Source organism: Pteropus alecto, unplaced genomic scaffold (genome assembly GCF_000325575.1).
Source record: "Pteropus alecto unplaced genomic scaffold, ASM32557v1 scaffold15, whole genome shotgun sequence".
Taxonomy (NCBI): domain Eukaryota; kingdom Metazoa; phylum Chordata; class Mammalia; order Chiroptera; family Pteropodidae; genus Pteropus; species Pteropus alecto.
In genome coordinates this window covers 2747082-2762569 of record NW_006436286.1, presented here as the reverse complement: position 1 = coordinate 2762569, position 15488 = coordinate 2747082, and the positions used below count along the sequence as shown (strand labels likewise).

General features: G+C 38.5%; 1 protein-coding gene across 1 annotated transcript in view; it reads left to right on the top strand.

The window, feature by feature from the left end:
* Positions 1 to 15488, top strand: part of LOC102884742 (ATP-binding cassette sub-family A member 3) — an 84451-nt gene that overhangs the window by 21558 nt on the left and 47405 nt on the right. Inside the window, exons 9-14 of the mRNA XM_025047284.1 lie at positions 229 to 407; positions 1169 to 1303; positions 6514 to 6643; positions 11235 to 11389; positions 11614 to 11769; positions 12110 to 12320. Coding sequence (XP_024903052.1) covers positions 229 to 407; positions 1169 to 1303; positions 6514 to 6643; positions 11235 to 11389; positions 11614 to 11769; positions 12110 to 12320 — 966 coding nt within the window. The remainder of the gene's footprint in view (positions 1 to 228; positions 408 to 1168; positions 1304 to 6513; positions 6644 to 11234; positions 11390 to 11613; positions 11770 to 12109; positions 12321 to 15488) is intronic.

Sequence of the window (15488 nt, the reverse complement as noted above, 5' to 3'; positions counted from 1 at the left end):
ATATTTTATTTCACTCATTCCCGATTATTCATCCATGGCATAGTGGGAGACATATTACATGATTACTCGCTCAGACGTCCTAAATTCTACCAGTATAAGAAAGTAGCTGAATATGAGAGGAATCTCAAAAGAAAATATTAACATATTTTTCTTCACTCTTTAATTATGATGCTGACGAATAGCTGTTTCATTTGGCACCTAAATTAAGTATCTGTTGTTCTGTCTTAGAAATTGGAATTAAATGGAGTAATATCTTCTCACCAAGCACAATGGAGAACTTTGTCTTCGCCTATACCCTGGGAACATTTCTGTTGGATGCTGTCTTGTATGGTCTGGTGGCCTGGTATATAGAAGCGGTCTTTCCGGGAGAATACGGTGTGGCCAAGCCATGGAACTTCTTTTTGCTGGTGAGTTGTGATGCTTCAGTTGTTGAGCGAGGCCACAGTCCTTATGGACCTGTTTTGTAATTTATATAAAAGCCATCGTTAGTTAATTTTGCACTATCTGTAATTGAATCAATAAGTCAGGTGAAGGAATCATTCTAATTGCTCTAGTTATATGAATTCACTAGCCCTTTCCTAATACACTATAAAGCCTCCACTATAAACAAATATAAATAATCTGTAGATAATGGCCTGCAACCCCAAACTTTACGAATTCTAAGTAATCCATCACTTTTGCAGGTGAATGTTTCATGAGGGATTGAACTCCGGCATAAAGAAATTAATACAGGATGGGTCTTTGGATGCTAACAAGAAGAGGTTTTGTTATGTTTCATATCTGTGTACTCACCACCTGATTTCTTCCTTTGGTTAGCCCAGATTTCTTAGCAAAACGGGCGGCATGTACACCTTGCCCTCCCTTCTCAGTCTTTCCCCTTATTTTTGTTGGCTTATGTGTTGCTAAGAGAGGAAGAGATAACAGAGAGCGATATAATACATTCTGCTATGACCTCATTTGGGAGTGGTTTACTCTTGGACAGTTACGATTTCAATAGACTAGCCTGCTTTCATGCCTTGGGGATTTCAATTATAGCCAATTAGCTCTAAAATTTCATCCCAAGAAATTTTCTGCCCATCTTCATACAAAGGGTAACAGGCTAAAGTATTTTCGAATGCTTTGTTTTTCAGTGCTTTCTGTAGTGATTACATTTTTATTCTCCTCTTAGCGCTCATTCTGGTTTGGGGAAAAACCTAAAAAGAAAATTGAAACAAGGCAATTCTATGAGACAACTGAAAGCAAGTATTTTGAAACTGAACCTACTCACTTGGTGGCTGGTATCCAGCTCCAACATCTGAGCAAGGTATTGTTTTATGGGTCTCTCTCTTGATGGGACTGATACTTAGTTTACAGTTCATCGTAAATGTTTGCTTCTGGGGATACCAAGAAAGAGGTCACATGCTAATAACAGGTTCTGGTCATCCTGTTTACTTCCTGCGAGAAAGACATAAATGAAATTTACACAGCATATAGAAACCTTTCTCTTTTCTCTAGAATAAAGTCAGTTTTTCTATAAACCGCAATGGCGGTCTTCTACGAATATTTTCATTTAGAAAGGTAGAGTCTAGTGGAGCTTGAATATTTTGAGTACGTGAACATTAATTTCTGTTTGCAAATGTCTTGCGTTTGTTTGCAATCTCTTCTGTCAAGGTGTTCATCAGGAGAGGACTCGGAGCTCTCTGCTCGTCTGGACCAATTGCAGGCATGTAGCATGCAGGTGTCCCGTATATTTACTGGCACCCCATTGCCTGTCAGAGGTCTACCTAACCTTGATTTGAGCTCCTAATCCCACAGCTTCTAGAATCCCAGATCCCTCCACGCCAATTCGGCTGATTCTGGAGGTGTTTGTTTAGACACCTGCGGCCGTCTCTGCCTCTGGTGTAGGTAGCACTTGCTATCTCTGTTTTGGTTCTATCAACCGAAAATGCAAACTCAGCCTTTCACCTGGGGTCCTCAGGAAATCCATTCACATAAAACTTTTTCGGTGAATATTAGGAAACTAAAATATAGGTTAGGGCTGGGTAGGGTTGGCTCAAGGAGCATGTGGGCTAGGACCCTCAGCTCTGTTTCCCTGTTTCTCTCTCTCTGCCTCTCCCACCAGATTGCCCCTCAGAGCCGCTCTGATGTGCATTCTTCCTATACGCTCCTCAGACTTTCATATCCAGGCCCATGAGACTGCTCGGAAGAACCAGGGACCTCCTTGTACCATTCATTCATTCATTCATTCATTCATTCTTGGATGTACCAGTGAGAAAGCCATATAAGACCCACGCTTTCAAGGAGCTGACATTCTAGTGTGAATGAAAGTGGGTTAGCAAGAACAGTCAAGACAATTTCAGTGCACAGAAAATGCCGTTAGGATAGTAGATAGGGTGATGACCTAGTCGTGAAGAGGTAGGATGGGGAGCAGGAACCATTCTGGAGGTCATTCATTAAAGCCTCTCTGAAAACATGGCCATCGCGGAACACAGGCCACCCTCCCTAGCAGTCGCCTCAGCTGAACAGGGTCCCCTCACACACAGCCAGGCCCGTTGCACCCCCGGGGCTGACTTTGCTGGTGCTGCGCCGCACAACTGCCCCTTCCCACCCCCACACAGGTGCTGACCTCGAGAGCACCCCTGTGGGCTCATTTCCTCTTCTGTAGCTTTCTAGCTGCCAACCCCTGTCTTGGAGGGCACGCCCCAGGACCCCTGATTAGTGATCGTCCATCCCCAAATGACTGGAGAGAGACTCACAGGGAGTGAGCCGAGTCCTTCCTCCAGCAACCAGTACCAACTTGCCAGTCACGTGACTGAGCAGCTTTGAAAGTGGATCCTCTCATCTCCATTGAGTTTTCAGATGACTGTAGTAGCCCTTGCCAACATTTTGAATGAAAAATCGTGACAGACCCTGAGACAAAGCTGCCCACCTGAGCACTTCCGAGGCCAGAAACTATGAGGAAAAAAAAAATGTTTATTGTTGTTTTAGGCCAATTAGTTTTGGGTCATTTACTCCTCAGCAATAGGCAACTTAAATAGATTTGGTACCTGGAAGAGGTACCATGCCTTCTGCAATCGAAGCGGAGAATTATACCTTTCAAAAACAGTTCCTGGCCTGCCATTGGGTTTTGGTAGAGATGAAGCCATCGATCGTGGAACACCAAATAACTGTTCAGAACTGGCCATCCTGCGCCGGATCCCATTAGACCCACCAAATCAGTAAGGACAGGCAAGACCGGCATCTATCCATCATAGGATGGAAGTGGTACCCGAGACTGAACATGAGCAGAGTCAGCAGAGGCTGCATGAGCAGGTACCTCATGTCTTCCTCCTCTGCTGCTTCAGTTCTTCTCAGCTCACGCCCCTAAACACACTGGGGTTTGATATATGCCGACTTGCAGAGGAGGAAAAAACTTGGGTTTCGTTCACAGGCAACTTAACTTGGTCCCTGGGTGAATGCCAGGAATGATCAGCAGCTTCTCTAAAGCCCCGGATAGGAATAACTTTGAAAGGCAAAGGGAGAGGAAATCCACAGGACAGAGCTTCATGAAAGCCATTTGCCTCATCATCCACTTTGTGTAGAAGAAGTGGCCCAAGACTACTGAACTCATGGTAGTGGTGAATGCTGTGGCAAATTAGTCAGGGGCCTAGAAGGACAAAGCCTGGAAAGTCAGGGTCAAGGAACTCTAGCATAGAGGCATGTGGATAGAACTGTAGGAATGAGAGAACAAAACGTGAAGATCTTTGTAATGCATGCTAACATGCACCAGAGACCATATACCACAGAAGAGTTACTGAATAACCAGCTAGACAGAGCATCTCAGCCACTTGACACCTGCCAGCTTCTGCCATCAGTGATCATAGTGGTGGCCCAGATATCGCCATCAATACCAGCAGGGTTGCAGGAAACACGGGCTCTCACTCGCCATGACAAATCTTGCTTCTCCTGTTGCGAGATGTCTAGCATGTCGGCAACAAAGCCCACTTCCGAGCACCGCTCCTCAAGGAGGTCAGCCAGCTGTGTGGGGACTGGACGGGCACACTAGGCCTCTTGCACACTCATCCTGATGGATTCCTGCCTCTCCTACCTGTGGAGTCTCAGCCAACACCACGTCCCAGAGTTTATTGAGTATTTGGCCTGCCAGGATGGGACCCCACATAGTGTCGTATCAGGCAAGGAGACACACTTCCCAGCAAAGGAAGCACAGCAGTGAGCTCACGACTCTGGAATGCACTGGTCTGTCACATGTATCCTGCCAACCCAAGGGAAAGATGAAATGGCCTGCTGCAGGTGTATTTGAGGCAACCACTTAGAGATGGTAGCCTGAGAGAATGAGTCGCTGTTCTTCAGGATGCAGTGTAGACACTAAAGCAGAGGCCATTATCTTACCCAACAGATAAGATAACAAACCAAGGAAGATAAGCAGGAGCAATCCTAGTTACTAGTACTCCTAGTTACCCACGTGGGGATTCTGTGCTTCCTGTCATCCCAACCACGGGCTCTAAGGGGTCATGATCCCCAAGGGGGGTACAGCAGGAGTTCCTTTGAACTATAAGCTGGTTGCTGCCAAGGGACTCTGGACCTTTCATGCCAGCAGACCAGCAGAGAAAGAGAGGAATCACCATTTTGGCAACGGGGCAGGTGACACTGATCACCAGGAAACAGGTAGGACAGCTGTTACGTAGTGAGAACAGGGAGGGCTACATTTGGTGCCCACGTGATCTATTTGGGTGTCTTGGTACTCTCCTAGCCAGTATGACAGTAAATGAACAAATGCAGCAGTTCTGGCCTGAGGAGTGCCCAGTAACTTCGGGATGAAGGTCTAGCTCACCTCCGCCCCCAAAACACCCTCTAGATCAGCAGAGTTGCTAGCCTAAGATGACAGTGATCTAGAATGAGTAGTAAAGGATGGAGATAATATCAGTTGCAGTGTCAAGACCAGCAGTGGGGATCTGTAATTCACCCCACTTATACTGCCGTGTAAGTTTCCCCCCAGGACAAGAGACCCTGGAGGGCCTGCAGCCAAAACACAAAGGAAGAGCATTCAAGCAATGCAGGGCATGGACCGAATATAATACTTCCCTTCCCAGATGCCGCCCTCTGGACCGAAATACTTTCTCATCAGCTAGCTATATAGAAGGGTGCGTGTCACTGATAGCTTTAGCTGAGAGCCCTCAGTGTCACCTTTGGAATGTGTTTGGCTGAAGAAAGCCTCACTCAAGTTCATGCTCCTGCCTTGGGGTGGCTCCTACTATGAGGAGTACAAATGGAGGAAAGAACACAAATTAGAGACTTTTATAGTAGCTTAGGTAAGATATGGCAGCAGCAGAGATTAGGCTTTTGGCATTGGAGAGTGAAGTACAGAGATTCGGAATATGTTTAGGAGTTAGAACGGAAAAAAACTGTTGCTCATAGCTTGGATGAGTGATTGAGGAGGAAGGAGGAAACCGAGGTGGCTGTTAGTTTTGTGGCTTGAACAAGTGAGTGTTAGTGGAGCGATGTATGGATATTGGAGACACTGGGGAAAAGTTTGACGTTTATTTGGTTAGTTTGTTAAGCGAAAGTTGGGGGAAATAAGAGCTCCATTTTGGACATAGGCACCTTAGACAGTCATCAAGTAGAGATTTCAAAGAAGCAGTTACATAAGCCTGGCTCTCAGATCTAGGAAGGGGATAGGATGAGAGCACCTAGGGAGAAAATACTCACTGTCAGTTGGAGGAAAAAAGAAATAGTATATATTTTTTTGTTACACAAGGTGTTTTGCCTCAGTTTACCATCAGTGGGTATATTGGAAGGAATACATACTTTAAGCCTAAATGAAATGCGCTTGAATACCAACTCTCCCACTTAAATATTGTGTTTCTCAAGCTGTTTTCATTTCATTTTCATTAAAAAGTTAACCGAAATTTTCTCACTAGTTTATATAGCGCCTATGTCTGCCCCAGGTAAGCAAATATTTATATACCACGTGTTCTTGAAGGCATCTTATCTTTCTGCAAATTTAAACTTGTTAGTTGCCTTGAAAACTCACCTCTCTGATGGGTTAGAGAAAAGTTACGATTTCATAGATTATTTAGGTACTTGTTTGCTAGAGTAGGAGTGATGCTCTTTCTAGATTTTTGCATCTTAAGCAGAAGCACTGGTAGTCTACACACAAGAAACTTGAGATGCCTATAGAACATCTATGTCTTAGATGTTCTAGCTAGGTTTTTAATTGGAAGTCTTCCAAATTAGCACAAAGGCAGTGACTGAAAAGATTGTGGCATTATCAGCTTCAAGATGGGAATTGAAACAAGCAGGCATGGATGAGGTTGCTCAGGGGATATTTATAGATTTACTGTGAAATTCTGAAACTCCTGTTAAGCCTTTAAATATTTTTTCCTTTTCACAGTTTTGTCCTTCTTACATTTTGGATATTTTCCTCGTGAGGTTAATGATGTATTATTTCTTCTATAGATAGTTTATATGAGTGCTTGTTCTTCCAAAGTGATAATGATAGATAAAATGAGCATTTTGGGTTTTTTCTCCCCACAGGAGTTCCGAGTGCAGAACACTACCAAAATAGCTTTAAAAGACTTGTCCTTGAATTTATATGAGGGGCAAATCACTGTTCTTCTAGGACATAATGGGGCAGGAAAATCCACTACACTGTCCATTCTCTCAGGTATGTGTTTAGCTCTGTTCGGGGGTTGCGGGGGAGCCCTCACACAAACGCTGTAGATAAAGCTTACCAGAGTGTTGTGTATCCCCCTCGATGTTAACAGTTTAGTCATTTCAGTGACACATAAAATCGTTTAATAATCTACTTTCTAAGTTGGAAATACCTTCTCGTGAGAGGTGTCAGTTGCCAGGTTTTTCAAAGACATTCAAGTAACCATTATAAACATGTTCAAAGAACTAAAGGAAACCACAATTAAAGAAACAATAGAATGTATGAAAAGAATACCTCAATAAGTAGGAAATATCAATAGAAAGAGAAAATATTTTTTAAAAACCAGGTAGGAATTCCGGAGTTGAAAAGTACAATAACCAAGGTGAAAATTTTGTTAAAGAGGATCAACAGTAGATGTGAATTGTCAGAAGGGAGAATTGGTGAACTTGAAGATTGAGGTTATATGGTCTGAATAATGGAAAGAAAATAGAGTTTAAAAAATTAACGAAGCCTCAGAGAAATTTGAGAAAACTTTGTGAGTGTACCAGCATACATGTAATGGGAATGTGAGGACAGGAGGAAGAGAACAAAGCAAAAAAAGATATTCTAAGAAATAAGGTTGAAACTTCCTAGATTTGCTGAAAACATTAATCTACATATCCAAGAAGCTCAACAAGCTCCAAATAGAATAAAATTAGAGAGATCCACACCATAGTTAAAACTCTGAGAGACAGAAAATATTGAAGGCAGAGTGAAAAAATGACTTGTCACGTATAATGGCACCCCAGTAAGACTAATGACTGACTTCTCATTTGAAACAATGGAGGCCAGGGACCAATGGGACAATATATAAAAAGTGCTGAAAGCAAAACTGTCAACCAAGAGTCTCACCTCTGTCTTTCAGAAGTGAACATTGAACAATACATTCCCAGATATACAGAACCCGAGTGAATTTATTGCTAGTTGACTTGAAGCAAGTCCTTTGGCCTGAAAGCAAATAAGCCCAGATGGAAATTTGAGCACGTGCGCGCGTGCGCACACACACACACACACACGAGTATCGATAAAGATAATTATGTAATATTAATTTATGTATATAAAATGAACACATATTACTTCTCAACTAATCTTAAGAGAAATTATATGAAAATATATAACTAATTTTAGGCTTGCAATGTAGAGAAAAGTAGCCTATTTGACAATAACAGCACAAGGGAGGTGGACAGGAGCAAACTTGTAATAGAGTCAGGAAATGGTGCTTGATGAGAACACAAATCCACAGGAACAAATAAAGAGAACCAAAACTGGTAAATAAGAGGTAAATTTAACAAACTCTATAAATATATAGATGCCCTCCTTTCTTTCTCAACCTCTTTAAGAGACATAAAATTCTGTAAATGGTAATAACAATGTATTCTTGTAATGGTGACATATATAGATGTCATATGATAACAGCAGTATCACAAAAAGAAGAAGGAATAAAGCTACATAGGAGTAATGATTCTATAGTTCTCTGGAATTAAGTCAATATAAATCTGAAGTAGAAACTCTTAAGGTAAATTGTATATGGTAAGCCTCAGAGCAACCATTAAGAAAAATAATTCAAAATATGTAGTGAAAAGAATCATAAAAGGAATTAAAATGTTATACTAGAAAATATCCATTTAATGAAAAAAATAAAGGAGGAATTGAGGAACAAAATAAGACATAAGACATAGTAAAAAGAAAAAGTAAAATGGTAGACATATATCCAGCTGTATCAATAATATACTGTTAATGGATTAAATAATCCATATAAAAGACAGATTGTCAGATGTATAAAAATAAGATCCATCTCTATGCTGTCTGCAGGAGACACACTTTAGATGCAAAACACAGATAGGGTAAAAGTAAAGAATGTCATACAAAAAGCAACCACAAGAAAGCTGGAATAGCTATCCAAACATCAGACAAAATAGACTTTGAAATGCAAAGCGTTACTAGGAATAAGGAAGGATATTTTACAGAAGGGCCAATTCATCAGGAAGTTGTAACAGTTATAAATATATGTACCTACCAACACAGCCAAGATATGTGAAGCAGAAACTGACAAAATTTAAGAGAGAAATAGACAAATTAAAAAATAATAATTAGAGATTTCAATACCCCACTTTCAATAAAGGATAGAACAACTAGGCAAAATATCAACAAGTAAATAGAAGACTTGAACAATACTACACACAAAATATACCTAACAGACACCTACACAACATCTCATGCAATAGCAGCAAAATTTATATTCTTCTCAACCATGTATGGAACATTCTCCGGAATAGATCGTGTAGCAGGCCATAAAAAAAGCCTCAATGAATTTAAAAAATTGAAATCACACAACATAGTTTCTAATTATAATGGTGTGAAATTATAATTTAGCAACAAGAAGAAATTTGGGGATTCACAAATTTATGGAAATTAAATGTATTCCTAAATACTAATGGTAAAAGAAGAAATCACAAAGAAAATTAGGAAATATTTTGACATGAATGAAAATAAAGACATAACATACAAAACATATGAGATGCAGCTGAAGCAGTGCTTACAGGGAAATTTATAGCTATAAATGTCTATTTTTAAAAAAAGAAAGTTCTCAACTAAAGAATCTAACTTTTCAACTTAAATTTGAGCATGCGCGCGCGCGCGCGCACACACACACACACACACACAAGAGTATCGATTAGCAAACTAATCCCGAAGCAATCAGAAGGAAGGAAATAATAGAATTAATGAAACCCAAAATTAACGAAACCAAAATTGGTTCTTTGAAAAGATCAATAAAATGGGTAAAACTTTAGCTGACCATGAGAAAAACAGATGATTCAAAGTACTGAAATCAGAAATGAAAGGTCCATGACAGAAACTAGAAGTGAAAAGGAGTGATCAGCCACTCTCATTTCAATGCATCCGAGAGCAGAATACATTGTTCAAAAGGAAAGCATCTAAATAAACACAATAATGGACGGGACTTCAGGATGACAGGGGTACTTTGGGACATACTGTCAGTCATGTTATTCTAGATATCTCTCAATACATTTATTCTCTTCGTAGCATATTTTAAAAGTAGGATTAATGAGTTACGGGATGGAAAGTGATATTTTCCTCCTGAACTTACCCAGTTATCACAGCTATGGATAAATGTCATATAAATATTTTAAAACTATTTTAGGTTATTATATATTACCTTCCCCAACTAGAATTTAAAATTTTCATTAATAGCAGTTTTATCATCTCGATTTTCAGTTTTAAAAGCATCTACCACAATCTAGTATAGAACGCAGCTTATAACGTAATTCATAAATGTTGTCAAATGACTATGGCAATGCTGGAATGTTCTATGTTAACAAACTCTAAGTGTTTTTATTACCTGAGTGATTTGTACTCATTTATACTCATTGAAAATTAGAACATACAGTTAATGAAGCCAAAAATACAAAATAAATTATTTCTATTATCATCACTCCAAAGATAACAATTGATATTTTCTAGAATGTCCTTCTGCGTGAGATATTGCTAATTCTTTTTTTAGTTGAAGAGTGTAAGACAATTTCTTGTATTGTTCTTGCAACTTTTCTGTAGGTTTGGATCTTTGCAAAATAAAATGTACCTCTAATGTCACAAAATCTTCATATTTTTTAAAAGCTTATGAGAGCTTTAGTATTAGTTTTATTTTTCATTAAATTTATTGGGGTTCCACTGGTTAATAACATTATATATAATAGACCCTGAGGGTACGACTTTATAATACAGCATCTTCATACTCTCTCGTGTGCTCACCACCTAAAGTCTAGTCCCCTTCTGTCACCTTGCATTTGGTTTCCTTTGCCCTCCTCATCCTCCCCCCACTCCCTTGTAACCACGATCCTGTTGTCTGTATCTATGAGTTTGTATCATTTGTCCACTTGTTGCTTTTTGTTTTATATCCCACATGAGTGAAATCATATGGCTCTTGTCCTTTTCCATCTAATTTAGTGAAATCATATGGTTCTTGTCCTTTTCCATCTAATTGATTTCCCTTCACATAAGAACTTTCAAGATCCATTCATGTTGTCACAGATGGCAGTATTTTATCTTTTTTATGGCTGAGTAATATTCCACTGTATAAATGTACCACATCTTCTTTATCCAATCACCTGTTGAAGGACACCTGGTGTGTTCAATGTCTTGACTGTTGTAAAGAATGCTGCAGTGAATGTGTGTGTGTGTATCTTTACAAATAAGTGCTTTCAAATTTTTCAGGTAGATACCCGGAAGAGGGATGGCTGGGTCATATGGTAATTCCACTCTTAATTTTTCAAGGAACCTCCACACTGTTTTCCGTAGTAGCTGCCCCAGTTTACATTCCCAGCGGCAGTGTGCGAGGGGGCCCTTTTTCTCCACCTCCTCTCCAACGCTTGTTATTGCTGGTCCCGTTTGATAATAGCCCTTCTAACGGGTGCGAGGTGGTAAGACGTTGCTAATTCTAATGATTCATTTATAAGTATGCTTTGAAGTTGAGGCGCCGACGAAGTTTGTGGTCATGTTCCTTCACGAGAACTAAGTTTCTGTTATATCTTCTGCTTGACTGTAGGTCTCTATCCTGCTACCAGTGGAGAGGCCTATATTAATGGATATGACATCTCAAAGCAGATGGTCCAGATCAGGAAAAGTTTGGGCTTGTGCCCCCAGCAAGACTTGTTGTTTAATTACTTGACAGTATCAGAACACCTTTATTTCTATGGTGTGGTAAGCCAAAGATATATTCTTTTTTCCCCACTCTATCCATGTACTTAAGATAAAATAGCTACCATCAAAATCATTATTCTCAGAAAGTTCGAAAATTTGTGATGAATTCTCCTTCAAACATAAACAGAGGCAAAGGGGAGAAGACGATGCAAGAAAAATGCTGGTGAAAATGTTCCTGAGCATAAACCTGGAAGCGCCCTGTAAACTCTGGCTCCTCTTTCCAGGTGAAAGGAATCCCTCGAAAGATGTGTTTTCTGGAAATTGACCGAATGCTGTCTACTTTTAACCTGCTGGAAAAGCAAAACGCGTTTTCAGAGTCACTGAGTGGAGGAATGAAGCGCAAACTCTCCATCAGTATAGCACTTTTAGGGGACTCCAAGGTACACGTAAGATAGAAGCTGAAAATTGATCCCCACTGAAGCCATCGTTAAAAAATCGGCTGACACAAACCTGAGAGCTGATAAATATCCAGAAGTCAAAAAAGGAACCTCCCAAATGAAATCCCAGGTGGATTCACGTGATCAACCTTGTTGATATAAAATGATCACAAGCTTGCAATGATTCAGGCATTCCTAATTCAGTCTTAGTCTAAACTTCTTATGTTAGCTCATTTGGACAAGTGACCAAAAAAGCAAAACCAGAGTAAGCCCTGTGACCGATGAGACCCTAGTGGTACATAATGTTTAACAGCGGTCACGGAATTGTTCTTTTTGTCCTTAGGTGGTGATACTTGATGAGCCAACGTCTGGCATGGACCCAGCCTCGAGGAGAGCCGCCTGGGACGTGCTTCACCAGTACAAACAGGATCGGACCATCCTACTGACCACCCACCACATGGACGAGGCTGACATTCTGGGTGACCGCATAGCCATCATGGTGAATGGATCCCTGCGATGCTGTGGCTCTTCACTTTTCCTCAAAAAAATATATGGTCTCTTTCCATTTGATCATTCTTTCAATACTGATGTCTTAATATTCTAACAATTTTCATGGATATTGATATCTTAACATTATTCTAACATAATTTTCACTGTTTTATTTTTTGTGTTCTCTACCCCAAACTTCAATTATTCTCTCTGTTCTGTTAATTGGGATTAACTATGAGTCCTTTGAAAGAATGGTCATATTTTAGTTCTTCAGAATGATTGCATTATCCAAATTTTATGTTCATTTTTTTCATATGGTATCTACTTGAATTGTAATTGGCCCAACTGCTGTTGTGCCTTCAACGAGATAGATTAGATAGATAGATAGATAGATAGATAGATAGATAGATAGATAGATAGATGATAGACAGACAGACAGCAGGTGGATGATGAATAGATAAATTCATGGATTCTAGGAAAAATGTAGGGAATCAAATATCTCCGTTCCTTGTTTCTCTTTTGTTAAACCAGTATTAAATTGCTTTTGTATGAGCAAAATATTTTATTCCAATCTGTAGAAGAATTTTTCTAAACATGGAAAATATCAAGTATGTTCTAATAGCTTCTTTAACTCTTTTAGGTCATTAGGTCATTATTCAAAATCACGCATGCATTAATTTTCTTTGGCCCTAAACAATATTTCAGCACCTCATCTCCAGCATTTCATCTTTCTTTCCATTTTCTCCCTTAAGCACTAGCTTAATAAAAATATAATTTAGTCATTCCTTTTGTTTATTATCCATCGCCCCTCTCTAGAATAAATGCTCTTATCAAGGAAAAAAATTTTAATTTAACTGTAGTCTATGTGGAGTAAGAGTAGATCTCTCACGTTCAATCGGATGAGTTTTCACAGTTGTATATGCCCACTTGACTCCAAGCAGAACAAGCTACAGAGGATTTCCATGACCCCAGAAAATTCTCTTTTATCTCTTTCTATTAATTCTCCTTGTCAGAGGCAGTTTTGGGGAATATCATACAAGTTTGCCTGTTCTTGATTATCCTATAAATGAGTTATGCACAATAATTATTTGTTTCTATTTTTCTTTTACCTCAGCACAATATTTTTAAGATTCCTCTCTATTGCTGCTACATCTATCAATAGTATATACCTTCTACTCTTCACAGACTTTTAGGCTGTTTTAGGTCATTTCCACTTTTCAAATACCATTAACGAATATGCTATAAACTTGCTTGTAAGAATCTCTGTTGTACACAGATTTATCTTGGGTAAAAATACTTGGGAGTGGAGTTACTTGGTCAAGAATCAAGTGTATGTTCTGCCAAAATATTCTCCAAAGTGCTGTGTGATCCCACACCTGCCAGCGTGCTTGAGAATTTAACTCACTTCACATCTACACCAATATTTTGATGCTGTCTTTGGATTTTAGCTGTTCTAGTGAGTGTGAAGCAATCTCTCTCATGGTCTTAATTTTCATTTCCCTTAAGAATAATTAGATTTAGTACATTTTCATATACAAACTGGTTTTTTGCATAAATTACTCTGTGAAGTATGAAAGTCAGCAGCTTATGTTTTTTATTGTAGGAGTTCACATATTCTGGATGTGAGTCCTTTGTCAGATGTATGTATTGTGAATATGTCCCCAAATGTGTTGCTTGCCTATTCATTTTTGATGGTATCTTTTGATAAGCATAAATTTTCAATTTCGAAAAGTCCAGTTTATCAGTTTCCTTTTTGGTCAGTATTTTTTAGGAAACTTTTGCCTATGTAAAGGTTGCAAAGATAGTCTCTTATATTTTCTTCTGGATTTTTTATGGTCTTAGCTTCTAAAGATTTATGATCTCTTTCAAGTTGACTTTTTTGTGAATGGTGTTGGGTAAGTGTTGATTTTTTTCCATTTGTGGAAAATACCATCCTTTCTCTGTTGAATTGCTTTGGCGCCTTTAAGGAAAATCAGTTGACTGTCTATATGTAGGTGTACTTTTGGATTTTCTGTCCTGTTTTACTGATATACAGGTCTGTCTTTTTACAAATAACACAGTCGTGAATACTGTGTCTTTATAGTAAGTCTTGAAAATAGGTGATATATGTCCACCAGCCTTTTCTCTTTTTCAAAATTAGTTCAGCTATTTTAGGCCCTTTTTAATTCCATATAAGTTTTAGGGTCATTTTGTCAAATTCTATTAAAAAAAAAAAGCCTGGAGGATATTGATTGGGATTGCTATGAATCTTTATATCATTTTAAGAAGAATAGTCATCTTAATAATATCGAGTCTTCCAATATATGAACAGAGTATTATTTCTTGATTTGTTTAGGGTCCATTTAATCATTTTTGACTGTATTTTGTTGTGTTTACTACGAAGGTCTTCATTAGATTTGTTCCAAACTATTTCATCTTTTAATTTTATATAAATTATTTATTTGAATTCGCTTTATAATTGTGTTTTCTAGTATATAGACATACAGTGATTTTTATATTGATCTTGTATCCTGTGAACTTTTTATTCATAATAGATCTCATAATACTTTTGTAGGTTCCGTGCAAAATCCGGTAACCTGTGTATCAAAAAGATTTTTTGTTCCAAACTATTTCATCTTTTAATTTTATATAAATTATTTATTTGAATTCGCTTTATAATTGTGTTTTCTAGTATATAGACATACAGTGATTTTTATATTGATCTTGTATCCTGTGAACTTTTTATTCATAATAGATCTCATAATACTTTTGTAGGTTCCGTGCAAAATCCGGTAACCTGTGTTTCAAAAAGGGTTTATTGGCATAAAACAGACACATTGATCAATGGAACAAAATAGAGAGCCCAGAGATAAACCCACGCATATATGGTCAATTAATTTATGACAAAGGATTTAAAAATATACAATGGGTCAGAGACAGTCAATGCAATAAATGATGTTTGGAAAACTGGACAACCACATGCAAAGGGATGAAATTCAAACACTATCTTATACCATACACGAAAACCAAATAAAAATGGATTTATGTCTTTTCAAGTTAGTAGTTTTGTTTTCTTTAAATAAATATGCAGAAGTGGACTTGCTGGATAGTACTGTAGTTCTAATTTTAATTTTTTTGAGAAACCTCCATACCGTTTTTATAGTGGCTGCACCATTTTGCATTTCCACCCTTAGTGTATAAGAATTCCAGTTTTCCCACATCCTCCCCAGTACTTGTCTATTTTTATTTTATTT